This window comes from Myodes glareolus, chromosome 11 (genome assembly GCF_982192425.1).
Source record: "Myodes glareolus chromosome 11, mMyoGla1.1, whole genome shotgun sequence".
Lineage (NCBI taxonomy): Eukaryota > Metazoa > Chordata > Mammalia > Rodentia > Cricetidae > Myodes > Myodes glareolus.
Genome location: NC_142036.1, coordinates 85,231,969 through 85,247,541, shown reverse-complemented (window position 1 = coordinate 85,247,541; position 15,573 = coordinate 85,231,969). Strand labels below are relative to the sequence as shown.

Below are 15,573 nucleotides of genomic sequence, written 5' to 3'. Positions count from 1 at the left end.
GAGCTGCATAGAGAATCCCTGTCTCAATAAACAAAAAACTAAAAATTAAATTATGTCGGGAAAGACTATAACAATAATATGTAGAATTAAGGAAGGCTCACTCTGCGATCCTTTAAATTTCAATTAAAGTGTTTTTATTTTTTCCAACATGTTCTCTTTTATTGATTATTTGAGAATTTCTCACCGTGCACTGCAGTGACACTCATTTTCCGTTCCTCCCAAGTCCATTTCTACCATCGTGCTTCCCCTAAAGAAAAGAAACACACAGCAAGTCCAGTTTGTGTTGCCCGTATACTCATTGTTCATTGGCGCATGGTCAAACTCACAGTGACAGGCCCTCTAAAGAAAACTGAGTCCTCCCTTACCGATATTTCATATTTTTCAGAATACTGACATCGCATTAAGCAATGTTCCATAAAAATTGTTTGGGATTTATTTCAGACATAGATAATTATTTATTAGAAATGTCAGATATTCTAAAATACTATACAAAGTTACTCCCCTTAATTTTATTAGCTTTTTATAGGTTATGGAATAACGAACTTTGTTATAGATTATTAGTTAAACAGCTAGTGGAATCGTGTTTTTATGGAACTGGTATGATTTACAAATAATGGTAACGTTTTATATTTTTCAATGTATTCTCATCAAGCCTTTATTTCATATTCATAAAGGAGGAGAGGAGGAGTCATTCACTTATTAGGTATTTATTGTCTAGAAGACATTGGGCTTTATTCGCAGGAATTAACAAAGCTAATAGACTATTGCTGTTGTGTTTTATTTCTCTCTGCGGGAAGGCTAACGAGAGCCACGCTGTGCTTGTGTCCTCAGGTGCACTGCCTTGACCTCACCTTAGCTCCGCTGGCTGCGAAGATGGAGAGTCTGATGTGGATTCGGGCATTGGCGGAGGACATGAAGAAGAGGAATGTTTTATTAAGTGGACTCCTCCTAAACTACTCAAAGGTATGAAAGGCGTGATGTTGGCAGAATGCAGGTTTTCATACTTCCAACAGCAGGACCGTGATTCTAGTAAAGCAATTGCATGTTAATAGTACAGAAAATGGTGCCAGGATTTGGGGAGAGGGTTCACTAGGAAAAACCTGTGCACGTAAGAGTGAGAAGCTGAGTTGGAATGCCAAGACTCTGTGTAAAAAGTTAGTGCTGCAGGGTGGGTCTGCAACCATGATACTCTTAATGAGAAACGGAGGTGAAGATAGGAGACTCTCCAGAAATTTTTATGCTAGCTACCCTGGTACACACAGTGATAAACAAAAGACAATGTCTCTTGCAAAATAAAAGGAAAGAGCTGATACTTGAAATTGTCCTCTCTGTCCTCCACATGTGTGCTATACTCCGGAGAGCATACATACACTCCCATACATGCTCATACACACACACACACACACACACACACACAGAGAGAGAGAGAGAGAGAGACCTACTCATCTCTTCATGGGCTGTAATGGGTCTAACCTCTCAACTATAGGATGGTAAAAAACCAAGTGTTTTAGAGAAAAGATGTAAGCTCTGTGGTTTGATCAATTACGGATCTCTGTAATAATGTACATCAATTACTAAAACTAATTTCTTTAATGAGAGGTGAAGCTACATTTACCTGTGGGTAAAAGAAAGGACAACTATTTACAGTACAATTCGAGGTTACATTTGTTTAGCAGATGGCCACACTAGGTTGTCTCTAGGTCCATGACTGTTCTACATACAGATAGTTGGTTAGACTTATGAGAATGGCAATAGTAGGTTGCCTGTAGTGTCTATGACTGGTCCAGCCACAGGTAACCGACTAGATTTACAGTGTCAGACATGAATGTCCTCATATTAATCAGGCCTTAAGTCTCAAAAGACAGTTGTCAAGCTCAGCCACAATAGATAGATCTATGATGTAACCTCTATACCTAAGGCTCAGGACACATTGTGGAAACCCGGAAGAAAGATTCTAAGAGCCAGAGGACCAGAGTACCTACTGCTAGATAGTGTCTTTGATATGGCAGGAAAGCTGTGCTCACAAAATTACAACAATATGGCTGCTTAAGTAATGCTAGCAACAGTTGGCATAGCAGTGGGGATGGGGGAGTTTCACATGGTCCCACCCTTAGATAAAGAGCAACATTGGCTGCTGAGAGAGGGAAAGCCAGTTTTCTTTAGGGAGGAGTTCCCTGATAGTTTATCCAACCACAAATAATCAGCCCTAAAGATATGTACATATGAGCGACGCTGAATGGCCTCAGTAGGTTGTGTTCTCAGTAGATGGTGTGTGTGTATATGTGTTATATACATATATGCATATGTAGCAACTATTAAAGAAGAAGTCATTATTTGAGGGGGAGTAGGAGGCTTATGAGGAACCGGAGAGGAGAAAGGGAGGAGTAAAATGATGTAAAAACAGTATTCATGTATGAAATTCTCAAAAAAAAATTAACAAAACAAAACCAAAAAAGGAAATATATAAGCTGGCAAATACCAAGGTAAGGTAAGGTAGCCCACATAGGATTCCCAGATTTAGTAAGCAAATATATTTCAGATAAGTTTGTAAGTATCTTCCAAATTAGAATTTAAGCTTCAGATATAACTAAAGTCCTCTATTTTATGGCAATCCTGTAGCATTTTGACCCACGCCTAATGGCAAATCTGAAGTTGCTTAACATTGTGTCATTCTCATAACACTGGTACTTTCTCCCTTCCGTGTTATTTATGCACTTACAATGCATGCCTTGGCATCTGTATTCTGGTGGAGCACAGCACTCAACAAGAGAAAGGCATTTGTGATTATGTTGGTAGCAGCAAGTTAATTAATGGAAGGCAAGATGCTTTGCCCCTGACTGTCTCTGTGTGAAGGAGTGGGATTTCCATCAGAATCTCATAGAGAAGTTGGACTTACATTTTCGGCACATGTAGACTAATCTAGACATAAACAGGTCTAGATCATAGGTCATCAGACCTGTGACTATATTATTTTTGACTTCTCATATAGATGATTTAGTAAGTCTGACAGTTGCTTTTGGAGGGGTCTGGAATAAACTTACAGATATTTAAAATTCCATGTGAGTAGAAGAGATAGAGATGGCTCAGTATTGTTCTTGCAGTGGACCTGAGTTTGGTTTCTTACGTTCATGTTGGACAAGAGATAACCGCCTGTAGTGCCAACTCCAAGGGATCTAAAGCCCTTTTCTGACCTGTATACACACCTGCATACATGTGTGCATGTACACACACACAGACATATTTACACATGCATGTAAAAATACAAATAAATCTTCAAAATTTATATCTGGGCAAATCAACAAAATAACGTATTTTTATGTTCTCCTACAATTTGTGAAATTATCTTAGGTGTATTTTTAAATATATAAACTTTATTTAACCATAATGATCATCATCAATACAGGCATGGTGGGGATTTCCAGCAATATGTGGAAGTCTGAGGAAGGAGGGTGACAAGGTAAGATTGACATTAGCTTGACTCTGCAAGTGAGTCCTTAAAATGTCAAGACCATCGTATAGGCAGTATAGGGTTCAGTGTTCTTTAACTTGACATAGCTATGAACGTTGTTTCTGAAATATGTAAACATAACCTCGGGTTAGCCGTTAAAATGGTGACACATTTTAGTTTGCATACGATCCTGGAAATCTGAGATGTTGGACCTATAAAGTTTGTGACAGTCAAACCAGACAAGGCTTGAGGAGATACGTGTTCTTGCTCAAAGGCAGATAACTGGTAGAGAAAACTTGAGTCTCTGCCCATGGTCATGAATATTTCCTACTCAACACACTATAATCTTTGGTGAGAGTATACAAATATGATAGGGATTGTAAGTAAATCATTTTTCCATGTTTGCAATGGAATATTGGATGAATACTGCAACACCACACTATGCAGATGTAACATCAAATTTATTTAGGCAAAGCTCAAAATGAAAGAAAGAGCATATCCAATCCCTGGAATCTTCCAGGCTTCATGACTCACATCAGGAGGAAAGTGTCTGATGCATGACAGCCAGCTTTCCAGTCAAGAGTAGAGCTGTCGGTTGAAGCATCCCCTGCCTTGTTAGCTGTAATTCCAGAATCATAAATAATTCTTGATATTAGATGTGTCCCAAATATCATGTGGCTCACACATGCATTATAACTTGCTTATATGTGGTTTGTATTTAACTGGATATCTTGAGATTTTTATCTCCTGAATTTAGCAGCCTTAATACACGATTACCCAGCCTGCTCTGTGTGCTTTCAGGCTCAGGTGCAAGTAGGTTATCTACAAGTCTCTCTACCTGAGAGACTTTTCTGATTGGAGAATGTTTTTGCTTGAAAACAGAAGAACCATCTGGAATTCACTGCTTGCTCTCAGACAGATCTGTGTGACTGAGCTGAGACCCTCAAAGCTAGGTTTCTATAAGCTTCCCATGGTAGGATGGAGAAACAATCTGTAAAGTCTTTCAGGTACTTTTATCAGTAAAAGATTGCTCTTATCCAGGATGGTGGTGGACACCGGTAAACTCATCACGTGGGTGTCTGGAGTAAGAGGATCAAGGGTGTGAGACACTGTCTTAAAAGACAAAATCTTATTCTTTATTATTTTAAAGCCAACTTTGCTATGGCAGTCACTAAGTTGTAAAATATAAAATTTTACTGGAGGAACGTGTTCTGATTATCTGAAAATCTGTGTCTGATATAATTAAAAATTTATTGAGATCTAATATCTGAGGCATGAATGTTTTAAGCCAAGAACAGCTATTTTATTGATGTTTAAAGTATTTTATAGTAATTCTTAATGTAAATATTTTAAAGTATACATTATCTATAATTTTTATATGTGAACTATAATAAAGCTTTTCAGGTCTATAAACACAAGTCCTATAGTTCTCTACTCTGTACACGTATTTTGAAAGGTACTCATGTAGAAGCAAACATATGGTCTCCAGGTTAAAGAGTTTAATGAAAATCTGACTGGTTTGATGAATCAGTGTCTGTTTGCTTCTCTGCTAAAGAAACAGCCATATAGTGTTTGACAACATATGTCAAGATTTTAAGTCCCATATGCTGTGTTTGTAAAATTTAGACCTCAGAAGCATTGTGTAAAGCTAGTCACGGTAGAACTCACCCATAGTTCCAGCACTTATGAAAAAAGGCAGGAAGACTGAGTTGAGAACAGCCTGATTTATATAGTGAGGCCCCATCTCAACCCAGCAAATAAACCACCAGACAGAGTTAAATGTTCATGGAAGAGGTGGAGAGCTGGCAGTGTCCTGCTCTGCCAAGTGACAGTCTGCAGCTCTCACTCTCATGCAGGTTAGATCTGAATCCTGAATCTAGTTGGTTTTTTCCCTTTTTGTTTTATGACCATGAGTTTCACTGTACTAATTTTCTTTATTTCACTGATAAATGTTGTCTTAGAGTTAGTATACACTTAGTATAGTTTAGAGAGGGAGTTCTTCTTTTCTCTTAGACATCACAATAATATTAAAATGGAAGTCAAACAGAGGAGAGCTAGATATAGCCAAGAAGGGGGAAAAAGGGATCGTCTCAACTTAGCAGGGTGCCTGCAATTTAGTCTACAGATGTTCGAGATTTTATTTCTTCCTGCTCAGCAGTCTTCTGTTGGTTTTGAGCAGAGGCAGTGGAAACACCTGAGCTTGTGAGCGCTTCCATAGGTGGGAACATTGGAAAGCGCTGTGCGGTTGGGAGAGCTGCAGAAAGGAACTGAAGGTTGGAGTTTAGGGTCCATCACCCTGACTCTGCTTCTGAATTCCCACTTTTAACGTTGCAACATATAAGGAAGTTATACAGAAGAAACGAAGCTAATAAAGCCGATCTGTACATTTTTGTTTAGTAATTACTTGTGAGCGACATATGAAAGGCTTAAAAATTCCCCAAACAAAATATGAAACTAAAAATTGAAGCATTGTAACAGCATTAAATTAAACGAAATCATGTAAATTAGTCTTCCGTCAGAAATCTATCAGATCACTGTCTTTGGTAGGTTAAATGCTATCATTCTTTGTTGTCTGATTTGAAAGTCTTGTGTGCACACACTGAAGGATACCTAGAAACATTCTGGGTTCTGAATCTTTGTGGTTACTGCAGGTGCCCTTGTTAGGAAATACAAAACAAGCCCAACATTTCTGAGATATCTCTTTGTCCAAAGACTGAATTTGTGTTCTCTCCTGAAGTGGCATTTGGTATCATCCTTCAAGGGGAGAGGATTATTCATAGGGTTGATAGATATGTCTACATGCTGACAGACATTAAGCAGACAAACAAACCCAAAGATAAAAAGAGATTAGAGGTCAGCCTCTGTTTACTTCACTGAGCTGTTACTTGGAATTGAACTTGATAATTGAGTGAACAGACTGTTTGCACTCTACACAATCAAACCACGCACCCCCCAAACATGCAACCCCAAATCTGTTTACTGGAACCCACAAGCCCTGTTCAGAGGAATTACATTTCTTCCCCTGCTTTTTTTCTGGATGTGGGATGCTTATTAGATAAAATATTTTTCACTCATTAGTATTACTTGGGATTTTTTTAAAATTTAGAGTTAGTCATTTGGGAAAACATGAAGGACATAAAAATAATGTCTTCAAGTTTGTCTTTTCTAGGAGTTTGGTTGGCTTACTTGGTAAACTCGAAAAACAGCAATAAGATCAGCTTCTTGGGGCACATCCAAATGAAATTCAGTATTGAACACATTGGTTTGTTTTTATGAAAAGGAATAGGTTATGTATGAAAATGAAAAGATGTATTCTCTCAGGAAGTGCAATGTGGAAGATCTTAAACTCATTCCTCTGGGAATGTATTCCTTCGTCATTTACTGTATAACCAGTGTGGTAAGCCTGAGAGCAGTTTCACCTCAGCTGCTGGTGACCGTCAGTGTCTGGGTCACTCACTATCAGTTTGCAGCCACCCTAGGTCCTCTTTGAAATGATCCCTGTATCCCTCAGTGTTCCCAACATCCGCTGTGGTCTGTGTGTTCCCTACATCCGCTGTGGTCTGTGTGTTCCCTGCATCCAGTGTGATCTGTGTGTTCCCAGCATCCGCTGTGGTCTGTGTGTTTCCTGCATCCACTGTGGTCTGTGTGTTCCCAGCATCCGCTGTGGTCTGTGTGTTCCCTGCATCCGCTGTGGTCTGTGTGTTCCCTGCATCCGTTGTGGTCTGTGTGTTCCCTGCATCCACTGTGGTCTGTGTGTTCCCAGCATCCGCTGTGGTCTGTGTGTTTCCTGCATCCACTGTGGTCTGTGTGTTCCCAGCATCCGCTGTGGTCTGTGTGTTCCCTGCGTCCGCTGTGATCTGTGTGTTCCCTGCATCTACTGTGGTCTGTGTGTTCCCTGCATCTGCTGTGATCTGTGTGTTCCCTGCATCCGCTGTGGTCTGTGTGTTCCCTGCATCCGCTGTGATCTGTGTGCTCCCTGCATCCGCTGTGGTCTGTGTGTTCCCTGCATCCAGTGTGATCTGTGTGTTCCCTGCATCCGCTGTGATCTGTGTGTTCCCTGCATCTGCTGTGGTCTGTGTGTTCCCTGCATCTGCTGTGATCTGTGTGTTCCCTGCATCCGCTGTGGTCTGTGTGTTCCCTGCATCCACTGTGGTCTGTGTGTTCCCTGCATCCGCTGTGGTCTGTGTGTTCCCTGCAGTGTGATCTGTCGCACTGGGAATCCAGTCCTTTCTTCTATCAGGACCTTTTCACAGAGGGTCTTACAAGAACAGAGCAAGTGAAGGAGACTCCCAGCAAAAGTAAACTCTGACTCTTCCTAACCTTTGTAACTGAGCAGCAACCCACCACTGCTTTATTCTGTAGATAGGAGGCAAGTTCCCAGACCCCGCCCTCACTCAGGCAGGGTGTGACACACAGGCATAGATACTGGGTGTTGGCCACTATTGGAGGCCACATCAGATTCTGCCAACCACAATACCAGTTAAGTTTAATATAATGGACCATGTGTTAATTTATTAGTGTCTTCATGTAAATTCAGGTATTTGCAAATGAAATAAGTCTATAAATATATAAATATGAAAACATCATTAATGTACATATGAATGTGTTTAAAAATGTAAGTATTAAGTGCATGTGTGTGTTTTCTCACTGACCGTGTGAGTACACTGGTAACAGCTAGGTAGGTACAGTGGAGTGTGGAAAACCAAAAGATAGAAACTGAATTTTATATTTTGTTTGCGATTACTATCAGTAAATAAAGCCATGTTCAACACAGTGTAGTGGTAGCACTACTTTTTAATTTTATATTTTACTGAGAAGACAGGTAAGTTGCATATGAGTTTTAAAAAAATAGAGAATAGCAAAATGAGCATATATATCCAAAATTTTATGTTTTTAATTTTCAACCCTGTGATGATTTTCAAATCACTTAAATTTTTGTCTCAATTTTAAATACCTATGTCCTCTTAGGTAGCAAGTTTAAATTAAACATACTAATAAAATAAGTGTTTTAAATGTAAGTCATGCATCCCAAACAACCCTCAAAGGCATTCTACAACATTGAAGCTTCATGTGGCTCAACTCAAACTTTGAATTTTCAATTTTCCTTTGAATCTTTCTCTTCATCCTGAGTCCAGTTACCCAGCTTGCTTACTGATTACCACCATCTACTGCAGACCTCACCGCACTGAGCACAAGGTTGAGTTTCAGAGTGGCTTTCAATCCTTGTGGGACTCACAGCTTGGGAGATGAATAAAATTTGCAATTACAATGGTATACATTTTAACATAATTTGGAGGTTTGTGCTAATAAACACATTTTCTCTCTCTCCCCCTCTCTCCCTTAATTCCTCCCTTCCTCCTATCACATTTATAGAGAAGGCTTAGCTATAGACTATTTGATATGATTGATAGACAGGATACGTTAGAAGAGTTGACAAGAAGGTTATGGTAGTATTTACTTGCCTGCTAAGCCAAGTCACGTGATGCGGGATGACTTCTCTGTAGGAAGTGAGGAAGTCCTACAGAGGTCTGCTGTATATAGGTTATACTAGGCTTAGAGGTCTTAATAGATAGGAGAAAAATCACAGCAACTTGCCGGTAGTATTAGTAAAGGACTATAGTCCCACATGCTTAGGGAACTGATGGGGAGAATAACTTGAGATCTCATTGAAAAGCTGGGGGATGGTTATTAACAAAAACTTCAGTATATTATCCCAGATTTGTGGATTCTAGATAGTCTGCTTTGTTCAACTCAACGAGTTAAAAACACTTTTCAGTACTGAAGTACAAATACCACAAAAATCATAAAAATAATGTTAAATATGTGTTCTTTGAATAGACTGAGAATGAAATACAAATATTTCAAAATATAAAAGTTGTAGTTACTCAATAATAGTTATTTACAAAATATTACTGTCATATGCTTTTATGAAACTTCATTATTTTCCCATAGCATGCCACAATTTAAGAATTATTTTTTAGAACATTTTATCAATGCAGAATGCATATATTTATAGGCAACTATAATCCTTCAGTTATATTCATGAGGTCTGAATTATTGTAAACTAATTCCTGTAATATAGTGATGTCTCATTTGAGAAAGTTGAAATCTATTGCTTTAAAGCATATAACCCAGTAACATTGAGTCCCAGAGGCTGGGAGAGCATTTTCTAAGAATAGTTGTAAATCAGAAGTAGCCACACAAGGAAGCCGTGACTGATGGCTGGTGATCTTCGTTAGGGACCTCTGAAGGATTTACTGAAGGCAGACGTTTCATTCAGGGTGATCTGATTTCCTAGAAACTGCCTAAAACATTTGCACTGCCCTACTGTCAATGTTAAAAGTATGATTTAATTTAGGCTTTTATCCAATTCATGTTGTCTTGATGAAATGGGAAATTATAAATAATAGGCTAAAAACAAACTGTATAACTTGTCTATGGAAAAAATAGTTTCTAAACATATGTGCTGTTAATTCTATTCTTGGAATAAATTGTTTTGTTTTTATATGAAAAAATACCATGTTGGCAGTAATTTGATGTTGACTTTCTTTAAATACCAGTTGAATTAAGGATGTATCTTTCTCAGATTATTTAATTTATAGAATACTAAAATTACAGCGTTTGAATGAACCAAGGAGAGCACATTGTATAAATGTGGTTTTCATAGCCTTGGTGGGGCTGAGTTCTGGGGAATGACATTGTTAGTCAAGGGCAGAAAGTCTTTCTAAAAAGACAAATTGGGAGACCTGTTGACTATTAGATACATATTTTATGTAATTTAGATACAGAAGTATAGCGTGATTAACTCAGAGACAGAAATTGGGGTTCAACCTAAAGGTCAAAAAAGCAAAACCAAAAAGCAATAAAGCTACTGGCTCTTACCTCTACCTCAGTCTGAAATGGTGATCCTGCCTCTAGGAATCTCAGGATGAGACTGTGTGTGAGAGCTGTCTTCTCCCGTCTTATATTCCTCTCTAGGGCTGGGATTAAAGATGTGCGCCAGTACCACCCAATTTCTATGGCAAACTAATGTGGCTACTGGGTTTAAAGGTGTGTGTCACCACTGCCCTGTCTGTAAGGCCGATCAGTGCAGCCGTTTTATTCTCTGAACTTCAGGCAAGCTTTATTTATTAAAATACAAATGAAATATTACTACACTTCCCTTTTTTGCCTAATATAAAAAATGGAAAGCTATAAGGAATATAATAAAAACTACATACAATAAATACAATGACTATATATAATATATACAGGCAATAAATACATCAACAATGTCTAGAACATTTGCATTTGACAAATTCAAAGAAAATGTTTCGTATTCTCTTTTATCTTTGTGAATCCAAAGTCTTATACCTAATTTACTATCTATTATATCTTGCTTTCTGTGCCTGATAAACTATAACTATCTAAAATCAGCTCCCTCAGATACTCAAGAAGGACATAATATTAACTGAGTAAGCATGAAGACTTCCAAAAAATGTGAGAAATTATAGAAACAACTGGTTGTCTGTACAGTCATCCAAAGTCCCTCTGCAACATAGGACAATATATATTCAGCTTACAAGCCTAGCATATCCAATAGACTTTTCTATGAAACAGGATAGTCTGAAGGGCTGTCCCTCCTTGTCATGACATTGTTTGGTAGTCACTTTCTTTTGTGTTTTGCTTGTCCAATTAGGACAGCATACTGTCAGCAGTCAAGGCAAGGACATTTTCTTGTCCAGTGGTTTATTTTTGACACAATGAAAGTAAACTCCATGTGAAATTTCTTCAAAGCCCATTATCTTCTCTGAAGTAGATTGGTGCTGCCAGGAGCAAACATGTTTTATTGTCACAGAAAAGAGCCTGTTCAGGGCACCTCAAGTCTTACTAGACAGCTGTTAGTTACTTCAACATATGAGTACCACTGCCACTCTTTTAAATGGTATCTTGCCATGATAGTCATCATTGTGGTTCACAGGCATCACATGTGAAGAGACTTGATTGCCTCCCTTCCTTGGTAGCTTGCACCTTTCTGGTTCTTGCTAGAACATAGGAAGGAGGCTTTGAGATTAGATCAAGCTAAAATCTTCAAGTCGTGGATCCTAAGTATGCAGTCTCTTTAGTAATATGGACTAATAAGGAAAATCGGTCTCTAAGAGGTAAACAAGGGTGACTATAATAGATGATATTGTTTTGAGAGTCAGTTGAACTATGCTAACCAACAGCTTGACTGGAGGTTTCTCATGCCTGGCATGAGGGCTTTTGTCAAATAGTTTATGGTTCTTATGGAAAGTTTTGTCAAGTCAAGAAACTTAACTTCAGTACATATAATCATTTTATAATATGTATAATAAAATTCCAGGTAAATATAGAATAATATGACTCCTTGAGGCTTTGTCAAACAACTTTAGTGTTATTTGTCCCTTCCTTTTTCTCTTACTCCTCCTTCCTCCCTTTCCAATAAGAGCCCCTACTTTCTCCTTCATATCAGGCATATCCTGCCACTCCCCACACAAGGTTGTTTTAGATTACTTTTCAGGTTTCTGTAATTAATCTATGCTTTATACTCACATCTGACGATTTGGAGGTAGGATCCACAGATGACAGAACATGCAGTATTTTTACTTCTGGGTCTGGGTCACTTCACTCAATCATATTTTTTTTTAGCTTTATCTGTTTACTTATAAATTTGTGATTTAGTATTTTATGCACTTATCCGCCACCAAAACCAAAAACTATTCTTGACAGAAGTTAAAAAACTGTTACCTTTATGTCCTCTTTCATAGCTCGTACCTATTATCAGCATTCAGTTCTTCCTCATCTATAGTCTTTAGCCTTTCTTGTCCTCTTTCTACAAATTAGACTGCATCCATATGTGCATTTTGTTACATACATACCTAAATATTATTGGCTAGGTTCCACATAGGAGGGAAAACTTTTTTTTCCTCTCTGCACTCGTGGGACGTTGCTTATATATACTCTTTGTCTATCCATTTTCTGGCAAATTTTGTAGTTACACAAATGGCCAGTAACTTTTTTGATGTGGGATTCCCCTCTGGATGCTATGAATATGTTTTATTACCATTGGATATTAAAGAAGCTGTTTTGGCCAATGGCTTAGCAGAGCAAAGCCAGGTGGGAAATCTGAACAGAGGGATATAGAGAGAAAGTAGGTGAAGTCATGGAGACACCATGTAGCTGCCAAAGGAGAAATCGTCAGCCACCAGTCAGAATCTTACCTATACAGTCCACAGCCTTGTTGTGATCCACAGATTAAAAGAAATGGGTTAATTTAAGATCTAAGAGTTAGCTAGAAATATGCACAAGCTATTGTCAAACAATGTTGTGGTTAATATAGTTTCTTTGAGATTATTCGTGTCCAGGCGGGTGAGAAATGAATGAGCAGTCCCTGCCTACACTATTTCAAAAAGTGTTCAATATCCTTAAACATCTGGGAAAAGAAAATGAGAACAGCTCTGAGATACCACCTGTCTTGGTCAGGGTTACTATTGGTGCGATAAAACACCATGACCAAAACAATTTGGGGAGGAAAGAGTTTCTTTCGCCAGAGGAAGTCAGAAAGGGGCTCTACAGGGCAGGAAGCTGGAGGCAGGGCTGATGCAGAGATTATGGAGGGGTGCTGCCTACCGACCTGCTTCTCAGAGATTGCTTAGCTTGTTTTGTATAGAACCCAGGACCACCACCCCAGAGGTGGCCCCACCCACATTGATCTGTGCTTTTCCCCATTGAACACTAATTAAGAAAATGCCTGACAGGCTTGCCTACAGCCTTGTCCTGTGGAGGGATTCTTTTCATTGAAGTTTCCTCCCTCAAATAACTTTAGCGCCTGTTAAAATGACATAACACTGACAGACATATTACTTCACCTGAGTTAGAATGGCTGTCCTGAAATCTGGTAATACCTGAAGGGGAGAATGTGCAGAAAGAGGAACACTTTTTCACAACCGACTGGTGAAAATTAGTGCAGCACTTGTGAAAATAAATTGGAAGATTCCTCGAAAGTTAAAAATGGGCCAGGCGATGGTGGCACATGCCTTTAAGCCAAGCACTTGGGAGGCAAAGGCAGCTGGATCCCAGTGAGTTTGAGGCCAGCCTGGTCTACAAAGTGTGTTCCAGGGCTACGTGGAGAAATCCTGTCTTGAAAAAAAAAAAAGTTAAAAATGGAGCTACCATATAACCCAGCTATTTTACTTCTGGGCATATATCTAGAGAACTCTACACACTGTCATAGAGTTATCCGTTGTTATTGGTTGTCCATAAATGGGAGGATAATTAAAATGTGGATTACACATATACATGTATATGTATATGTAAATATTACTATTCAGCTCAAAAGAAAAATATAATTGTGTATAGTTTAAAAGCTGAAAAGAGACAATATATGGCGTATTAAAATATACACCAACCTCGTCTATGTGACCCTCTTGAATCCTCTTGTTCTGTTTGATGATTAGAGCCAGCCTGACTCCGGTCTGACTATAATGTAGAATTTATTTGAAAAGTAGTATTTGGAGCCCAGAAATTTGGCTCAGTGGGTAAAGCACTTTCTTCCAAGCCACCCACCTTCGTTTAATCCCTGGATTTCACACAATAGAAGGAGAGAACTCACTCCTAAAGGTTATCCCCTGGTTTCCACACCCACATTCTGTGGCATGCCCCTTGTTCACAGCAAATAAATAAGTGTAATAAAAATTACGTTTTGATGCTATGGTAGGGAACATGCTGTTGTGGAAAGAGTAGAGTCGCTAAGTACAAGGCTACAAGCAAATATTCGGGTGAGCACAAGCAGAGAAAGGTTTTTAATGCTCCTCATTATGCATTGTGTGTTCAATTTCTTTTCAGTGAGAGGGTATTTCTGGCTTGCTTATCAGTGAATTGTCTTAGACTCTGATTAGAACTGTTCACGTTTGGATTTTAAGTAGGACTAAGTTTTGCTAAATCAACGTGGGCTTCCATTTAATTGTGCTGTGCTCTCCACTTTAATCCTCTGATCCCTTTATTACGTTTCTGACTCCATATTTAAGATAGATATTTTGATGCAATTAAAGGATTTTGTCTCTCCAGGGAGGGTGGTCTACTTTTTGTTTTTAATTTAAGAAAATCCTATATTAACCTAGACTTAATTGTATTTTCTCACCCTGTGAGTAGATACAGACTAAAGCCCTTGAAAAGCTGCCTCAAGTTCAGTTGCTGAGTTCAATTCTGAACCATAGAATGATTAGGCAGGATGTCTAAATCTACCATTTTACCTGAGAATGGCATGATTATATTGTTTTCTCCAAAAGCATGCTAATCTAGGGGTGAGGTTAAAGCAGGCAGCTACACATCGTGACTTTTGACAGCGTGCTCAACAGTGAGAAGCATTTCATCTGGAAATGACAGTGACACAGGACAGTGGGTGGGGTCTCTGCAGCACAGCACAGTGGGTGGGGTCGCTGCAGCACAACACAGTGGGTGGGGTCTCTGCAGCACAACACAGTGGGTGGGGTCTCTGCAGCACAACACAGTGGGTGGGGTCTCTGTAACTACCACAGCTTTCTCTGCCAGTTGGTCAGTTTGAATTTCTTCATGGTTGATCTGAGGAGAAGTTGTTCTTAGGGGTCACAGTGCTGAGCAGGGAGACATTGTATGCATGAGTGGGTTAATGCTGTTTGTCAACAGCTATCAAAGACAAATATGGTTTCCTTTGCTGCTCCCTTACCCATGATGCCTCTGCAGATGAAACAGAACAACCCTACTTAGCTGTGATACTTTTATCTTATTTAAAAAAAAATACCAGTTCAATGACAAGATTTTAGATGCTGCTGTTTTAATAAACTAAGAACACTAGGTTCTAACAATATTATCCTTGAGATTTTCTTAACCAACAATATTTTCAGTCTAGCATCTCTCCATGCATGCTTTTTGCTTCTTTTAAGGTATTTGCTCTCTCTCTCTCTCTCTCTCTCTCTCTCTCTCTCTCTCTCTCTCTTTCTCTCTTACATTGGGGAAAAAGAAAAAAATCAAAAATGTTAAGCTTGTCCAAGCACTTTGCAAATATCTTGAAGAAGTCATAGGATGGTACTAGAAGTAACTATTGGATCTTCTGAGGTATGGCTGTGTGCATAGAGCCTGCCGGGGTC

At 38.9% G+C, this 15,573-nt stretch overlaps 1 protein-coding gene across 1 annotated transcript in view; it reads left to right on the top strand.

Moving 5' to 3' along the window:
- Nucleotides 1–15,573, top strand: part of Crppa (CDP-L-ribitol pyrophosphorylase A) — a 264,403-nt gene that overhangs the window by 152,204 nt on the left and 96,626 nt on the right. The window contains exon 9 of the mRNA XM_048415838.3: nt 832–963. Coding sequence (XP_048271795.3) covers nt 832–963 — 132 coding nt within the window. The remainder of the gene's footprint in view (nt 1–831; nt 964–15,573) is intronic.